The 16,206-nt window shown below is 50.2% G+C and overlaps 1 protein-coding gene across 4 annotated transcripts in view; it reads left to right on the forward strand.

The window, feature by feature from the left end:
• SLC6A20 (solute carrier family 6 member 20) overlaps positions 1-16,206 on the forward strand; it is a 51,060-nt gene that overhangs the window by 10,246 nt on the left and 24,608 nt on the right. For 2 of the 4 annotated variants that reach the window (XM_007168877.2, XM_007168876.2), the window contains exons 2-4: positions 5,754-5,894; positions 8,005-8,096; positions 12,016-12,243. In XM_007168877.2, coding sequence (XP_007168939.1) covers positions 5,754-5,894; positions 8,005-8,096; positions 12,016-12,243 — 461 coding nt within the window. Of the gene's footprint in view, positions 1-3,814; positions 3,900-5,753; positions 5,895-8,004; positions 8,097-12,015; positions 12,244-16,206 lie in introns of those variants that run through there. The other 2 variants (XM_007168879.2, XM_007168878.2) reach the window with 2 other exon arrangements.

The raw sequence follows: 16,206 nt of genomic DNA on the forward strand, positions 1-16,206 counted from the left end.
AAAACTGAGAAAGTGAATACTAATTTGACTTGGGATAAAGCCTTACCAGTTGCCCTGCTGTGAATCAGTGGCTCCCAGAAGCAAGCTTAAAATAAGTCCCTTTGAAATGTTGTGTGGTAGGCCATTTCAGGTGTCTGCACAGGCGAGAGAATCTATAAATGCTCTAAAAGACCTAGCAGTTGCCAACTGTGTTAAAACTTTGGGCACTATACTAACCTCTGTTCATGAGGTTTGCCTCCAACAGGTCTGCCTATCCAACTGAAGTAAATGGTAATTTCATTGTAGCTGGAGAAGCGTCAGCCTATTTAATTTTGTCCAAATAAATAGCACAGGAATTTAGTATATGTATTGGGAACTGGAACCAAAACTCAAGTCCAATTACAAATTAGACAACAAAGTGCTAAGGGGTTTCATCACATTCAAATACTTGTAGATAAAAAAGGAAAGATTCTAAGATTCTAAGGAATATTCGTTGCCCCATTTAACCGGAAGTAGCCAGAGCAGTCTTCATCACTTTCCCCACAAAACCGTGGAATGGACATCGACAGTGGGGAATTGTAATAAGGAAGAACCTTTGTATTCTACTACAAGTTAATCACTAAAGGGATGTTGCCTATAAGCTTAAGTTACACATAATGGCCCATCTCTGGGAACCCTGCCTCTTGGGTAAGGAACGTAAAGCTAAAATACCTTTGTTTAGCTCACAGGAAACATCCTGACCAGGTCCACCTGTGAATGACTGCAGGCAGGGAGAAATTAACACATTCCCTCCAGAGGCTGACCAGAACCAGGGAATACTTGGCTTTACTCCCTCCCCTTTTAGTATAAAAGAAGTCTGAATTCTCAGTCAGCCAAAATGGTTCTTTGGGACACAAGTCCACCATCTTCTCGGTCTGCTGGCTTTCTGAATAAAGTCGCTATTCCTTGCCCTAGCAATTCATCTCGATTTTATTGGTCTATGTGTGGCGAGCTGTACAAGCTTGGACTTGGTAACAGGCCATCCACACAGGGCTGGGTTGGTGCCTCTGTTACCTGTTTCTGCATGACAGACCACTCTAAAACTGAAGGACTTAGAAGGAATGATAGAAGAAGAAAACCACCATTTGGCAACCAACACAGTAAATAATTGTTTCAGGCAGGATTCTACCCATGGATGCTAAAAGTAGTGGGCAAAGGTCTGATGAGAAATAGGATAGTTACCTGGTCTCAAAATATCTCCCTACAAGATACGTAGTCATTTCAAAGGGGAGATAGTAACTTTCAGCAGAGAAACCTGGTGGACCCCACCTTAACCTAGTGAGTAAGTTAACATTTCCAAGCATGGGGCAAATCTACATTATGTCCCTCCGGACAAAGAACCAGGTCACTTTAGTGTTCCTGCCAAAACTGAAAATGATGGGCTTTCCACAGAATAACTGGCTAGTGTCTCCAATGTGTCAAGATCATGAAAGACAAAGACTGAGGTACTGTCCTAGATTAAAGGAAGCTAACTAGACGTGGCAGATGCCATGTGCGATCGTGAGCTGTATCTGAGACCAGGAAAAGGACATTAGTGGAATAATTGATAAAATTCCAGTAAGGTCTGCAGATAAAATAATTCTGTATCAGTGTTAATTTCCTGATTTTTTTGCTCAGTGCCCTGGGATTATGTAAGAGAATGTCTTTGTTTTTAGGAAAGACATACTGAAGTATTAAGAGGTAAAAAAGAAAGTCATGGCTAAAACAGTGTATTTCTCACACTTCTGTGAGTGGCTGGGCACTTCTCTACTGGTTTCATCAGGCCTGGCCCACGCGGCTACATTTGCTGGTGGGTGGGCTGGGCTGGAAGTGCCCTCACATGTTGGCAGTTGGTGCTGAGTTGGCTGGGCCCCTCGGCTCTCCTCCATGTGGCCCTTCATCCCCAGGTAGCCTAGACCAGCTTGTATACGTGGTGGTCTCAGGGCCATGCTCCAAGAGGATGAAGGTGGAGCTGTAAGGTATCTTGAGGTCTGGGCTCTAGAACCACCATGGTGCCCTCTTGCCCACATTGTACTGGACGAAGCAAGTCCCAGGGCCAGGCCAGATCCATGGGTGGAAATAAACTCCACCTCTTCCCGGGAACAGCTGCAAAGTGTGTGGCTGGATTTAGTCTCCCACACTATTGCCTCATTGAGATACATGGGAGCAGATGCACCCTTTTCCAGGCCCCTGTTAGCTTCTCCCTGATGCCAGGGTCTCCTCATACAGAGCCAGGGTCAGAATTTTTACATAAAAGGAGCATGGGGAACAGTCCAGTTGGAAGAGGGTTGGTTAATGGACTTGTTCTCAAACTGATGACAAAACAAAACTATTTTATTGAGGTATATTTGCATGCAGAAAAATTCTTGTTTATTGGCACACAGTTATATGAATTTTGACAAATGCAGGCAGTTGTTATCCCCACAATCATGTCCCCTTGTAGTCAGCCCCTCCTTACTCCCAGCCCCCAGCAGCCACAGATCTGTCTTTTTCCCTATAGTTTTGCCTTTTCCAGAATGTCATATAAATGGAATCACACAGTACGTTGCCTTTTGAATCTGGCATCTTTCACTTAGCATAATGCTTTTGAGATTCTCCCATGTGGCTGCATGAATCAGTAGTTTGTTTCTTTTTATTGGCTGAGTAACACTCCGTTGTATGGACGTACCAGGGTTTATTTATCCATTCACTCACTGAAGGACAATGAGGTTGTTTCTAGTTTATGACAACTGTGAATACAGACACTGTAAATGTTCATGTATAGGTTTTTGTGTGAACATAAGTTTTCATTTCTCTAGGGTAAATACCCAGGAGTGGGATTGCTGGTCATACAGTAAATGTATGCTTAACTTTATAAGAAACCGTCATACTGCTTTCCAGAGTGGCTGAACCATCTTACATTCCCACTAGTAATGTATGGGAGTTCCTCCAAACCCTCGTCAGCATTTGGTATTGTCAGCATTTCCTGTTTTAGCCATTCTAATAGGTGTGTAGAGTCATCTCATTGTGGGTTGAATATGCAGTCTCCTAAGGAACACCAGTGCTGATCATCTTTTCATGTGCTATTTTACCATTCATATATTTTCTTCAGTGAAATGTCTGTTCATATTTTTGTACATTTTTGAACGAGTTCTTTTCCATTTTTGAGTTTTTATATATTCTAGATCTAAAGATACATGGATATCTTTGTCAAATGTGTTTTGCAAATACTTTCTCCCAGTTTGTAGCTTGTCTCTCCTCTTAACAATGTCTTTCATGAAGCACAGTTTTAAAATGAAGTCTGATATTTTATCAATATTTACCAATATTTTCTTTCACAAATAGTGTTTCTGATGTTGTATCTAAGAAATCTTTGCCTAACCTAAGGTCAGAAGGATTTTCTCCTGTGTTTTCTTTTAGAAGTCTTACAGTTTTAAGTTGTACATATAGGTCTATGATCCATTTTGAGGGCTTTTGTTTGGTATAAAATGTGATATATGGGTTGAGGTTCATTGTTTCTGCATATGGATGTTCAATGTTCTAGCATAATTTGTTGAGAAAATGATCATAGAGCAGATCCACGGGGATTGTGTGTGTGTTTGGATGGTTGGGCAGTGGGAGGGGCAATAGAAATTACTGAAGGGCAGCGCTAAGGAACCCATCTGGGCACCTTGAATGTCCAACCTTCCCACAGGCAGTGGACCATCAAGCAGGCTCTGTGAAAGAAAAACCTTCCGTGGACCTTGCCAGGCCTCCTGTGGCTACTGTTTAACACCTTGGGTGAAAATAATCTTTTCTTATAACCACTGAGGGTTCGAATGCTGCTCCAGGCAGGTTGTGCCAACGCAACCTGTATTGATGGGTATATGGTGGGTGGGAGCTCCTGACAGCCTCGTGGACTCCTTGCTGTTGAGAGGAACTGGGTAAGATGCTGCAACACCTCCCTGCTGGGCAGGAAGGGAGCAGGGTCTGGCAGAGTCTTCAGAGCAGGGTCCAGAAATGAGGGGGCAGGATTCGTCGTAGCCTTGATGTGAGCAGGGAGGACGAAGCTGGGAGTGCGGAGGTCCGGTGATGTGGGGCCCGCTGTCCCGAGCACACGCTGGCACCTTTCTCTCCGGGGTGAGAGGGCCTTGCGGGGGCCCCGCTTGGCCTTGGTGCCAGCCATTCTCCTTCTGGGATTTCTGTCCCGAGGAAATAATCAAACACGTGGACCGGTCTTTGTTTAGGACGGCAGAAAACTGGCAACAGCCTAAGTGCCCGAGGACTGATGTGTTGATAGAAATTCTAGGCTCATTCTCCCAGTGGAATGTTGTGCAGCTTCTTAAGGGGTGATGGGAAGGTACATGGTGTGGTCGAGAGAATGACTGTGAGATCCTGTCGGGAGAGAAAAGTGGGTTATAGGACAGCACGTATGTACAATGGAGGCATTTTTGTAAATATCAGATGTTCCAGTGAACATACGTATGGTGTTGTTTACCTTAATACTTCCAGAGCCAGTTCCTTCTGTAACCAGCCTTTAATTCCTGCAGCTGTAGAGTCAGGGTTTTCTTTTAATCAGAAGTCCTGCCCTCCTCTCCCAGTGAACCTTTTTTCAGGTCCGCTGCCAAGGAGCTAGGAGCTGGGGGAGGGATGTCCGAGGGGCTGCGGAGGAGGGGGCGGGACCAGCAGGAGAAGCAGTGGGGCAGCCGGGATGGGGGACGCCCCAGCAGGCTGCCGTCCTCTGTCCATGTGTCTGGCAGTGGGGGGGCCTTTTGTAGCTCCGTTCACACGTCCTGGCTCCCCACTATCACCGAGGGCCATTGTCTGCAGATGGCTCCTTGGGAACCAGTGGGTTTAAAATTTGAACTAGTCACGATACCCTTTATTAAAATGAAAACTTAGGCTGAAGGCCACTGTATAAAACGGATGTACATCCAACAGAGGTGCTCTGTAAAGGGAGCTGGTGGCCTGGGCTCGGTCCGTCGGGGACCTCCTTGTCTCCACACATACATAGCAAGCCCTTGCCTCATCTCTGAAGACAAAGGCCCAGAGGAGTATTCCATGGCTCCAGACAGTCATGAAGCAGCTGAAATTCCTCTGCCCAGGTGATCCCTCGTGGGCAGGGAGCAGGGCTGCTACTCTCCCATCCATCCTACACTCAGCTCAGGGCCCGGCCCAGAGGAGGCGTTGAGGAAAACAGTTGTTTGATGTACTGCCTCCCGTGGGGCACCATCTGGGCCATGTCAGAAGCCCAAAGGAAGTGTGTGGGGGTGGGTGGCTGGCTGACTGGATTCAGAGGTGATGTTCAAAACATTTAACCACTCAGTGGTCCAGACTCTGATCAACCATTAGTTGCTACAGTAGGAATGGAATGGGGGTTTCTGGCAGAGGGGCTGGGGCAGCTGAGGCCTTGAGGAAGGCGCTCAAGGGTCTTGGCATGGTGGCAGCTTACCACCCAGGATGGGCGTATTTAACGATCTTAACAGCTGATTTGGCTGCACGTCATCCGTGGATGGAATGATGGATAGAAAGACAAAAGGGTAGAAGGACAGCTGGCTGGATGGAAGGGCAGAAGAGTGGATGGGTGGAAGGATGGAGGATGAGTAGAAAGAGAGGAAGATGGATTCCGAGGGAAAGACAAAATACAAGAAGGGATGGAGGATGGGTGGAAAGGTAGAAGGATGAATAGACTAGTGGAAAGACAGGAGGGTGGATGGAAGGCCATTTGCACAGAGGTTAGGTGGGTTCCAGAGTCAAGCCCTGGGTGACGGCCTGGTTCCGGCCCTGGACACCCACAGGTAGTTTCCTGGTGCCCTACATCATCATGCTCGCCGTGGAGGGCATGCCGCTCCTGTACCTGGAACTGGCCGTGGGGCAGCGCATGCGCCAGGGCAGCATCGGCGCCTGGAGGACCATCAGCCCCTACCTCAGTGGCGTTGGTAAGTGCGTGCTCTCCAGTCCTCTCCCGCCTGTGGACCCCCAGACTGTGTTTTGGGCGGGAGAAGGCGACCGGGGGAGTCCCTTGGCAAAGCTGCTGGAGCGAGGGGCAAGCACGAGGCCCCAGAGAGAGCCCTTGAGTGGGGCGGGCAGAAGGCCCAGGAGGGGTGCCACAGAATGGGGGCTGAGAGGGGCCGGATTTCTTACCCACTGGACGGTGAGAGGGGGAGGAGGCCCAGCCTCTGCGGGGCTGATGCCCCATTGCTTCTCTTCTCTGGGGCTCAGTTTGCTCATTTGTAACAGGGAAACAGCTGCCCGAGAAAGGAGCTGTAACTCAGTGTCCTGTCCAGCAACCATTCTGGGAACCCGTATAACGGCTCCCTCTGTCGGTGAGCCCCTGCCCTGTGCCAGGTGCTGGCCCGTCTGTGTATGTGTGTGTGGGCTCATTTAATCTTCATCGCACCAGAGAGGGTGTGGCTGCCATTAACATCTGCAGTGCATGGAGGCCGAGGCACCGTGGGTGGCAAGAGGGGCACTGCTTTCCATCCTGCCTCCCCTGAGTTACTTTGAGCCAGAGTCCGGGGTGCCCGCGGGAGATCTTTGCCCGACCTGTGCGGCCCTCCTGGGCCGGGGCTCCTCTGCTGAACTTTGACCAGCAGTGGCCACGGTCTGTTCTGCTCACCTCTCCCACCCCCCAGGCAGAAAGGGGGGACAGGAAAGTTTCAGGAGCGAGGAGGATGTGAACTTGGGTGTGACTTAGTCTCAGATGCAGAAGAACTGTGTCCGGTGGCCTCACAAATCACCTCCAAGTCGAACTGCCTCCTCATCTTGAATGGCTGTTAATATTTAACACAGAGGTGTGTGGTTTTACAATCGGCCCGAGTCATCAATCACAGAGGGCTTCTCTGAGGCAGCATTTGCTGAATAGGAAAAATACCAGATGTTGGTGCCAATTGGGGATGCTGGTGAATGTTTAACAACCAGCTCAGGGAGGTGGGGGGGGAGGGGAAGGCCTGGTTGTAGCATTTACTGATACTGGTGGTGTAACTACTGCCACCACGGCCACCGTCAACTTCTAAGGAGATGTCCCGGAGCATGGGGCTGGGCAGAGAAGTGCACAGTGGCTCTCAGGGCTGGTGAGGACCAGCTCCAGAACACCACTGGTTGTGGAGCAGCCCTCTCTGTGCCCCGGGTCCCCCGAACACCCCCACTGGTTCCCGGCAGGCCTGACCAGGTCAGGGGTAGCCCCCATCCCCTCCACTCCTGACACACCTCCTCACACCCTGTTCCCTGCCACTGCTGGGCAGGGTTTGGCACAAGTGACCCAGCTTCAGGTAAGCCAAGGAGAGAGCAACTGTTATGTCTGGCATCAGTGACAAAGTGCTTCTCACACTAGGTGCGAATCCTAGTTGTGCCACTTAATAGCTGTGTGGTGTTGGGCAAGTGCTGTGTCTCAGTTTCCCTCTCTGCGAAGTAGGCATAACGTCGCATTTCACAACATCGTTGTGAGGACCTAAGCACATCAAAAGAACATCACAGGGGCTTCCCTGGTGGCGCAGTGGTTGAGAATCTGCCTGCTAATGCAGGGGACACGGGTTCGAGCCCTGGTCTGGGAAGATCCCACATGCCACGGAGCAGCTGGGCCCGTGAGCCACAATTGCTGAGCCTGCGCGTCTGGAGCCTGTGCCCCGCGACGGGAGGGGCCGCGATAGAGAAAGGCCCGCGCACCGCGATGAAGAGCGGTCCCCGCACCGCGATGAAGAGTGGCCCCCGCTTGCCGCAACTGGAGAAAGCCCTCGCACGAACCGAAGACCCAACACAGCCAAAAATAAATAAATAAATAAATAAATAAATAAGAAAAAAAAAAAATAGTTTAAAAAAAAAAAAAAAAGAACATCACAGGCCTCACGTCCCAGAAGATGGGGAGGGAGGTAGTGGAAGAGACTAACCCTTAGAAAGTGCTCGCAGGTGCCAGGTTACAAACCTGGTTTTGCCTTCCCAGGGCGGGCACTGCAGGCGTGTCCTGGGGGCTCTGGGTGGGACCCCCGCTGCCCGGTCCAGGCAGGCAGGGTAGGGGCCGTTCTCAGCACCCTCTGCATCCTGTCCCTGCAGGTGTGGCCAGTGTGGTGGTGTCCTTCTTCCTCTCCATGTACTACAATGTCATCAACGCCTGGGCCTTCTGGTACCTCTTCCACTCCTTCCAGGTGAGCGCACCCGAGCAGGGGTCAGAGCGGGAAAGGGGGAGGGCAACAGAGTGCCCACTGCCGGCGCATGGGTGGAGCATGGGGGCAGCAGCCTCGAGGGAGTCAGGAGCTGTCAGGAAGTGGTGCGAAGGGCTGGGGGAGGCTGGGCGCCCCCAACCAAGTGGAGGACTTCTGAGCCAGGGATCCGTGGACCCCTGCTGTTGTGTGTGATGTATGTGCACATTTTGGGGGAGCAGGCCCATGGCTTTCATCGGGTTCTCTCTGAAGGATGTGACCCCCCCCCCCAAAATATTAAGAACCACTGCAGAGGGGGCCCAGGGGGAAACCTGTGGAGAGAACTGATGGGGAAGGGCTCCACCCACTGAGCGTAACAGTACCGGCCTCCCTCCTCTTCCCCCTTCCTGCCTCTCATCACTTGTCCTTCCCGGTTTCTGACTCCAGGCTGGGGCCCTCCTTTTCTCTACAAAAGTTCTCAATAGCAGCTATTCCCAAGATTAAACATTTTAAAAATGCATTTCTGATTATAACCATAGCTGATGCTCATTGTAGAAAATATGGAAGGAAATGGAACATGTAGAGAAGAGAGGACCCTAATTCCACACCGAGAGGTGGTCTTCATATCCAAAATGGGAACTTCCCGTCCACTGCCCACGTTCACTTCTTTTCCTCGGAGTCTGCCTTTCACTATCAGGGACCCCACTCCTGCGGCCTCCCAGCAGCCTCCTCCATCTCGGCCGCCTCCCAGATAGGAAAAGAGAGGGAGGAGACAGGAGCTCACGGGGTGGATGCCTTACCCTTTGCCACTGAGCCAACCCTTCATGGGACAGACCCCATCTCCAAGGTCCAAAAGCTAGATGGGGCCGGTCATGGACTATGAACTGACCCCAATTTGTGAGGCCAGTCTCTGGAGCATTTGGGCACAGCCTTGAATCTTTGGGGCCCCAAGGAATGCTTGGGTTAATGACCTCAATAATCAGGAGTCAGCATCTATGCTCAGAAGGTGCTACATCCACACCCAACTCTGGCTTCCCAGTCCACCCCACCCAGGTCATCTCACTGGAAAATGCCCTGTGCATGTCCCTGACAGGAAGGACTCTGCCCTGAGCACAACTGTAGCCCCTCATCCTTTCCCTGGCTCAACCTAGAGTTCCATGAAGACTAGCCACAACCTTGCCTGTCCTCTGCCTTCTGGGTGGAGGGCAGCTCCTCTACTCTCCAGCCTGGTAACCATTTCCCTCCTCTGTGCTGTGCTGTCATGTATGGTTGGGCAGGTTGTGCACTGCACAATGCCGTTCCAATTAAGGGGTTGCCATACATGTCTCAGGCACTATATGTCTGCATACTTAAGACAGTTTTCCAAAGGTGGAAGCAACGTGTCTTGTAACAAATCAGGATAATCTGACCATTTTCTAAAGGCAAAAATAAAGTGTCTCAAGTAAGGGAGTACTTTTTCCTAACCTTCAGAAGTGTGAAAATTAGTGATTCCTGAAAATCACTTGACTATTCATTCCAGCCTTCAGAGATCCATGGGCCTCTCCCTTATCCCCTCTGCCCTGGAGCCTCCTTCATGGTCACATCATAATGATAGTATGTGCAGCAACAGACACTCACACTTGCTGTGGACCAGGTAGAGTCACGAGCACTTCAGAACTATTCCCTTGTGTGATCATCACCGCACTCTATGGTGCTGACACAGCGCGTACCAGAGGCAGAGGGGAGTTGAGTAGCCGGGAGGCTGGATGCGGCAGCCTAGCCACAGGGTCTGTGCTCTTGTCCACCTCCCACCAGGCTGGGCTCTCCAGCTTTTCCCTGCGGGAGCACCGGGCTGTTACAAACACAGATGCAGCGATCCCTGCCTGACCCACTGATTCAGAGGGGGAGAGTCTGGGTGCTGAGAATTGGTCAATTTAAGTCCTTCTGTACTTTAAAGCTTCTCCATGTTGGCTGCTTGCTGGAATCACCTGGGGGAGCTTTTAAAATTCTGAGGCCCGGGACCTACCCCAGACCAATGAAATCCGAGTCACTGGCGTTGCAGCCGGGCATCCGAGTTTTTAAAGCCTCCCCTCCTCGCGAGTGATTAAGTCATGTACGTGTAGCCAAGGTTGGCAGTCAGGCTGGGCTGGGCTGGCAACAGCAACGGTCCAGTGAATGGACCCAGTCAGTCCCATACGGGCCAGGCAAACCCAGGGGACTGTGGTCTGGGCTTCAGGTCCACAGGGACCCTCCCACCTGACAGGGGCTCGGTGCTGGCTGTCGCCAGACACCTCAGTTCACTCCACGTGGCCACTCTTTCCACGAGCCCGCCTCGCTCAGCCGTCAAGCCCGAGTGTCTGTACAGGGCAGCTGGTTTCCAAGAGGGTGAAAGTAACAGTTGCAAGGCCTTGGGATGCCAAGGCCAGGAAGTCACACAGCTTCACTCCACTGCATTCTGTTGATCTAAGCAAGACACAGGTCAGCGCAGGTTCACAGGGAGGGGCAGTGGATGGCACCTCTCGAGAGGAGGAATTGCTGGTGGTCGCCTTTGGGAAGATTTGAGGTCGAAGCTAGAAACCAGCTCTTATATTCTAGCGGGTGAGGGGCCCCCTGTTGCTGCCAGGGGTCCTACCAGCATGGGTCCCAAGCACTTTCCAGGTGACAGACCTGGGCTCCAGCTACTCACGGGCAGAGTGGCCCTGGCCCATCAGGTAGTGATGCCGTTGGGTCTCATTTCTGTTTTCTGTGAAATATAGGGATTGAACCCAATGGGGTTAGAGTTGCTTCTGTCAGTGGAGAGTTTTTGTCGAATGAAATCTGATCAACGAGGGGCTGGTCTTGGCAGAGCAGAGGGGGGACCCCCTTCCCCCTCCAAGCCAGAATCTACCACCCGCCCCCACTCAGCTCAGAGCTTCTCTCAAGCTCTTGGCCTTGGGTCGTGTTCATTGTACATGCACCATGTAGGCTCTTTGGTTTCTAAGTGACAGAGAGCCCTGTTCAAACTAGCGGAAGCAGAAGAGGCTCTTACTGGCTCTATCTACAAAGTCCAGGAGTGGAACTGCTACAGGTGTAGCTTGACTCAGGCTCAAAGGAAGGAAGTCATCAGTGCTGGGTTGTCTCTGTCTTAGACGCAGAAGACGGCTGTGGTGGGGCTGAACTGCGTCCCCCTCTAACTTCCAAACCCAGTGCCCGTTGTAGGAAACGCCTGTCTCCACCACCAGTTAGTGAGGGCAGGACCCAAGTCTTATTCATGCTAGGACTCGCTAGGGGCTTGTGGAAATAAACAGACCACCCAAATGAGAGCAAGCAGAGGCTGTCTATCCGGAGCTCGTTAGCAGGAGGTCAGCACCTTCACTCGTCTTTGGCAGAAACTCCAGGCAGGACAGGCAGAGGAGCGGGAGATCGTGCTAGTGGGAAACGGAAGGCTGCAGGTGTGCCCTGATTGGAGCATGCTGGCATGGAAACTGTAGCTGTGTGATTGGTTAGGGGAGCGTATTTGGCTTTTTCCACTTGGTCCTGAGTTAGAGGGAACACAAGTTTGGAAAGCTGCAGCCGGTGACCGAGTCGTGTCCACTTTGGGCTGATTACTGCAGGAATTGTGGTTTGGGTTCCTGGGCTGGTGGCTGCAGAAGTTGTGGGTCAGAGTTCGTTTGTCAAAGATGGTCTGGCCATTGTCCCTTTGATTTGGTCTCTCAGACCCACTGTAGAATTCGGTAGATTGGGAGTGTGGAGCCCCTCCCTGCCTGACCCCTCTGCCCAAGCCCCATCCGTGCCCGTGACAAACCCCTCGATTCCCTGTCTGCCTTCAGGGGCTTCAGCCGCCTGCCCTTTGGGGACCAGCGTCCTCTTCCAGGAGCCTCCTCTCAGGGCCACCTCCCGTCCTCCCCACCCCGACCTTTGGCCTCAGCCCTCACCTCTGTGTATAACGTTTGTCTTGATCCCAAAGGATCCCCTGCCGTGGTCCGTGTGCCCACTGAATGGCAACCGTACGGGCTACGATGAGGAGTGTGAGAAGGCTTCCTCGACGCAGTACTTCTGGTACCGGAAAACCCTCAACATCTCGCCGTCCATCCAGGAGAGCGGGGCGGTGCAGTGGGAGCCGGCGCTGTGCCTCATCCTGGCCTGGCTCCTGGTGTACTTGTGCATCCTGCGGGGCACGGAGTCCACCGGCAAGGTGGGACGGGGGCACGGTGTGTGTGTGTGACGGTGGCACGGTGTGTGTGTGTGTGTGTTGGTGGCGGGGGGGGGGGTGTCAGCCCCGGCCCCGGACAATGGCGAGAAGCTGCGCTGGGGGGGAGGGCGAGGACAGGGATGCTGGCACAAGTCACCTGCTAGTGACTCTAGAGATGGCCAGCGGTGCTCGAAGTCACAACCCTAAATCTCGAAATGAGGACTTTCCCATTTCCTAAAACGATGAGCATTTCTGTCCCAGCCCCAAACCCGTACCACCCAAGGGGTGCCAAGCAACTAAACAGAGTTTTCCTTGCTTTGAAAACTTTTCACGTTGGCAGATGTCCCCAAGACACCCTCGGCTCTTGACCCTAGCTGCATAGTGGTACCACCTGGAGAGCTTTTAAAACCCTGCTGTCTCAGTCCTACCGTCAGAGGTTCCAGAATGATCATTGTGAGGTGCCCCCTGCGCACTGGGATTTTAAAAGCTCTCCAGGTGATGCTGGTGTGCAGCCGAGTTTCAGAACTCAGCTTTGGTCTAAGCTGCTTTCAGTGACCCTCCAGAGCTGTCGGGCCTGATGTAGAAACCTTTTCTCTTCGGTGTGTCCCCAGGTTTATACTCCTGCTGGGGCTGAGACACTTCTTTAATCTGCTCCACGTAGAAAGTTCTCCTGGAGAGTTTCCCTCATCTTCCGTCTCTCTCAAGCTGCAGCAGGCGCTCTGAACCCCCCGTGTGCCCTGCTCATACTCAGTCACTCCTCTCACCCTGGGTTAGACAGGCACATTGTTTCAATCTTCAGTCCTTCATGGTAGATTTCACCGTCCCACTCGCCTGAGGCTTAGAGAGGTAAAGTCCCGCCCAAGGGCACCAAGTAGTGAGGGCAGAGCCAGGCAGACCCAGCTTTGCCCCAGAAACCCCCCATCATCTCGGTTTGGTGAGTCACCTCCTGTTTGCTGACACTTTTCATGACTTAATCCCCCAGCTTTTCCCTTCTGAAGGTCCCAAGAATCCACCTGTCCTCATCCTCTTGGCCATCTGAGTTGCCTTCTCTAGCCCCACCATGTGTTTCTTGAGGCATCAAGACTAGAACTACCCACGGTATTTTAGGTGTCCTGTGATGCCCCAGTACCATGCCTAGTAGGACATCTTCTGGTTTCCGAGACCTTGTGGTGGCCAGCATCTTAGCCCTAACAACACCCCATCTCACCGCCAAGCTGAGGGACTAGTGAATCTTCCTGGCGAAAGCTTAGAGTCTGCAGCAACTCACTCTGTCCCGTCTTGAAGCTTCCTGATAGTTTATGCTCATAAAAAAAAGTTCTTCAATTGGTCTATGCCAAATTATCATGACCATGATCCAAAAGATCCGAGGGCAATATCTGCAAACTTGGAGATTTAATGAGGCCATCCCTTTTCCAGATCATTTAGAAACTTGTTAGATGAGGACATGTCATGCCATGAAAACTTACGCATTCTTAGTGTCTATTTCCTCTGCTTAAGCCACACCTCTCTCCATGATAGAAGTGTCCCAACAGCTCTCTTTAGTTATTTTTTTAAATTGAAGTATAGCTGATTTACAATGTTGTGTTAGTTTCCGGGGTATAGCAAAGTGATTCATTTATATATATTCTTTTTCATATTCTTTTCCATTATGGTTTATTACAGGATATTTAATATAGTTCCCTGTACTATACAATAGGACCTTGTTGTTTATTGATCCTATATATAATAGTTTGCAACTGCTAATCCCAAACTCCCAATCCAACCCTCCCCTGTTCTCTATGTCTGTGAGTCTCTTTCTGTTTTGTAGATAAGTTCATTTGTGTCATATTTTGGATTCCACATGTAAGTGAGATCATATGGTATTTGTCCTTCTCTTTCTGACATACTTCACTTAGTATGATCATCTCTAGGTCCATCCATGTTGCTGCAGATGGCATTATTTCATTCTTTTTATGGCTGAGTAATAGTCCATTGTTTACATATACCACATCTTCTTTACCCATTCATCTGTCGATGGACATTTAGGTTGTTTCCATGTCTTGGGCATTGCAAACAGTGCCGCTGTGAACATAGGGGTGCATGTAGCTTTTTGAATTATAATTTTGTCTGGATATATGCCCAGGAGTGGGATTGCTGGATCACATGGCAACTCTACTTTTAGTTTTCTGAGGAACTTCCACACTAGTTTTCCATAGTGGCTGCACCAACTTACATTCCCACCAACAGTGTAGGAGGGTTCCCTTTCCTCCACACCCTCTCCAGCATTTGTTATTTGTAGACTTTTTAATGATGGCCATTCTGACCAGTGTGAGGTGGTACCTCATTGCAGTTTTGATTTGCATTTCTCTAATGATTAGCAATGTTGAGCATCTTTTCATGTGCCTCTTGGCCATCTGTATGTCTTCTCTGGAGAAATGTCTATTTAGGTCTTCTGCCCGTTTTTGGATTGGGCTGTGCTTTGTTGTTGTTGTTGAGTTGTATGAGCTCCAACAGCTCTATTTACGGGGATTGATTTTGTTCAAGACTGTGTGCCATGTCCTGGCCTCCTCTGCTGGAATCTGCTTTTCACCCCTCCAAGATTTTTTTTTTCAGATTATTTAGAAATGGTTTTTCCCAATAGTTGAGGCTGGATCATGTGTCCAGCAATCCTGCCAGCTTCCCTGATGGGGGAGAAGTGAGCCAGCCTGGTCTCGACTCCAGAGAGCCTTCCGGGAAACTTGTTCACCTGAGGGGACGGGGGGAGATTCCATGGGCTTGCTCTAAGTGTCCAGTGGTTATGGACATTGGTCACCCCTCCCCTGTTGTCTCTTGTTTTCCTTCAGCTCACTCGCCGGATGCCCTCTCTTTCCACCTATCCCATTTCCACCTCAGACCTGGTTTATCTTCTTGTAATCTCAGGTGGATTTATTAGTCATCTCAAGTTCAATGTTTTCAGTTAAGAAGCAATCATAGAAGACACACCCCGCTTCTGCCTGCCATTCCCAGGGTGAGAGGGGACAGAGCACCACTCTGGTGGCCTTGGAAATTTATGGGAAGATGGGTGCCACACCTCAGTGGGAATGGAGGGCCAGGTGCCACTCAGGCTCGTCTGGACTTGGGTCACCAGCTATATTTCTCATAGGAGGATGTAAACATTAAGGGAACTGCTCTCACCAAAAACAAACAAACAAAAAAACTTGCAAAGTATTTCATTGCTTTATATATGGGGCTCTTGTGCACATACAAGTTGATATACAGAAAAAAAATTCCAGTCCTAGATGGGCATCCATGCACTTGAAGGTCACTATTGTAAGGCTTTGTAAAAGTTAAAATTACCCAGAATATGAGAGGCTACTTCTAAATCCACCATGAAAACCGAAGATAAAACATTACTGAACCCATGACGTATGTCAGCAGGGAAAGGTTTTGGTTCACAAAAAATTCCATTGATGTGCAATTTTAAAGCCTCTAGAAGTGAGGCCTTTCATAAAAAATCACTGAATTTCTATTGTATTTATTATAGGGACACCAGTGTCAAGACTTTTCCTTTAGGGCACCCATGGCTAAGCTTCTCTCAGGCCCCAGTCCTGGGGGATACCTGACATTCCTCCAACCTCTTGGACTTTTTTTTTCCTTTCAGAGACAATATAAATCTTGTAAGTGATTGTGCTTCCTGCTTTGCTTGGGCCACGAGGAAGCTCAGAGATCAATCTGGCTCAGAAACTGGGTAGCACCTCACACACCTATTCTGTGGGCTGCCCTTTTCTTTGGGCTTATCTTACTGGATTGCCCACATTTTCTTTTTACGCAGATATCTTTATCTAGCAGTTTTAAAATGTTGATGTGATTATGTATTTTTGTGGGCTGCCTCAAATCCTTTCTGGAAGAAGTTCGGGTTGAAGGGAGGGTGGAGGACAGAGGTCTCTAGGACCTGTTCCCTCTTCCCCACTAAATAAGAGATTTCCTGGTGGCCACACACGTGGGCAT

Source organism: Balaenoptera acutorostrata, chromosome 10, assembly GCF_949987535.1.
Source record: "Balaenoptera acutorostrata chromosome 10, mBalAcu1.1, whole genome shotgun sequence".
Classification (NCBI taxonomy): Eukaryota; Metazoa; Chordata; class Mammalia; order Artiodactyla; family Balaenopteridae; genus Balaenoptera; species Balaenoptera acutorostrata.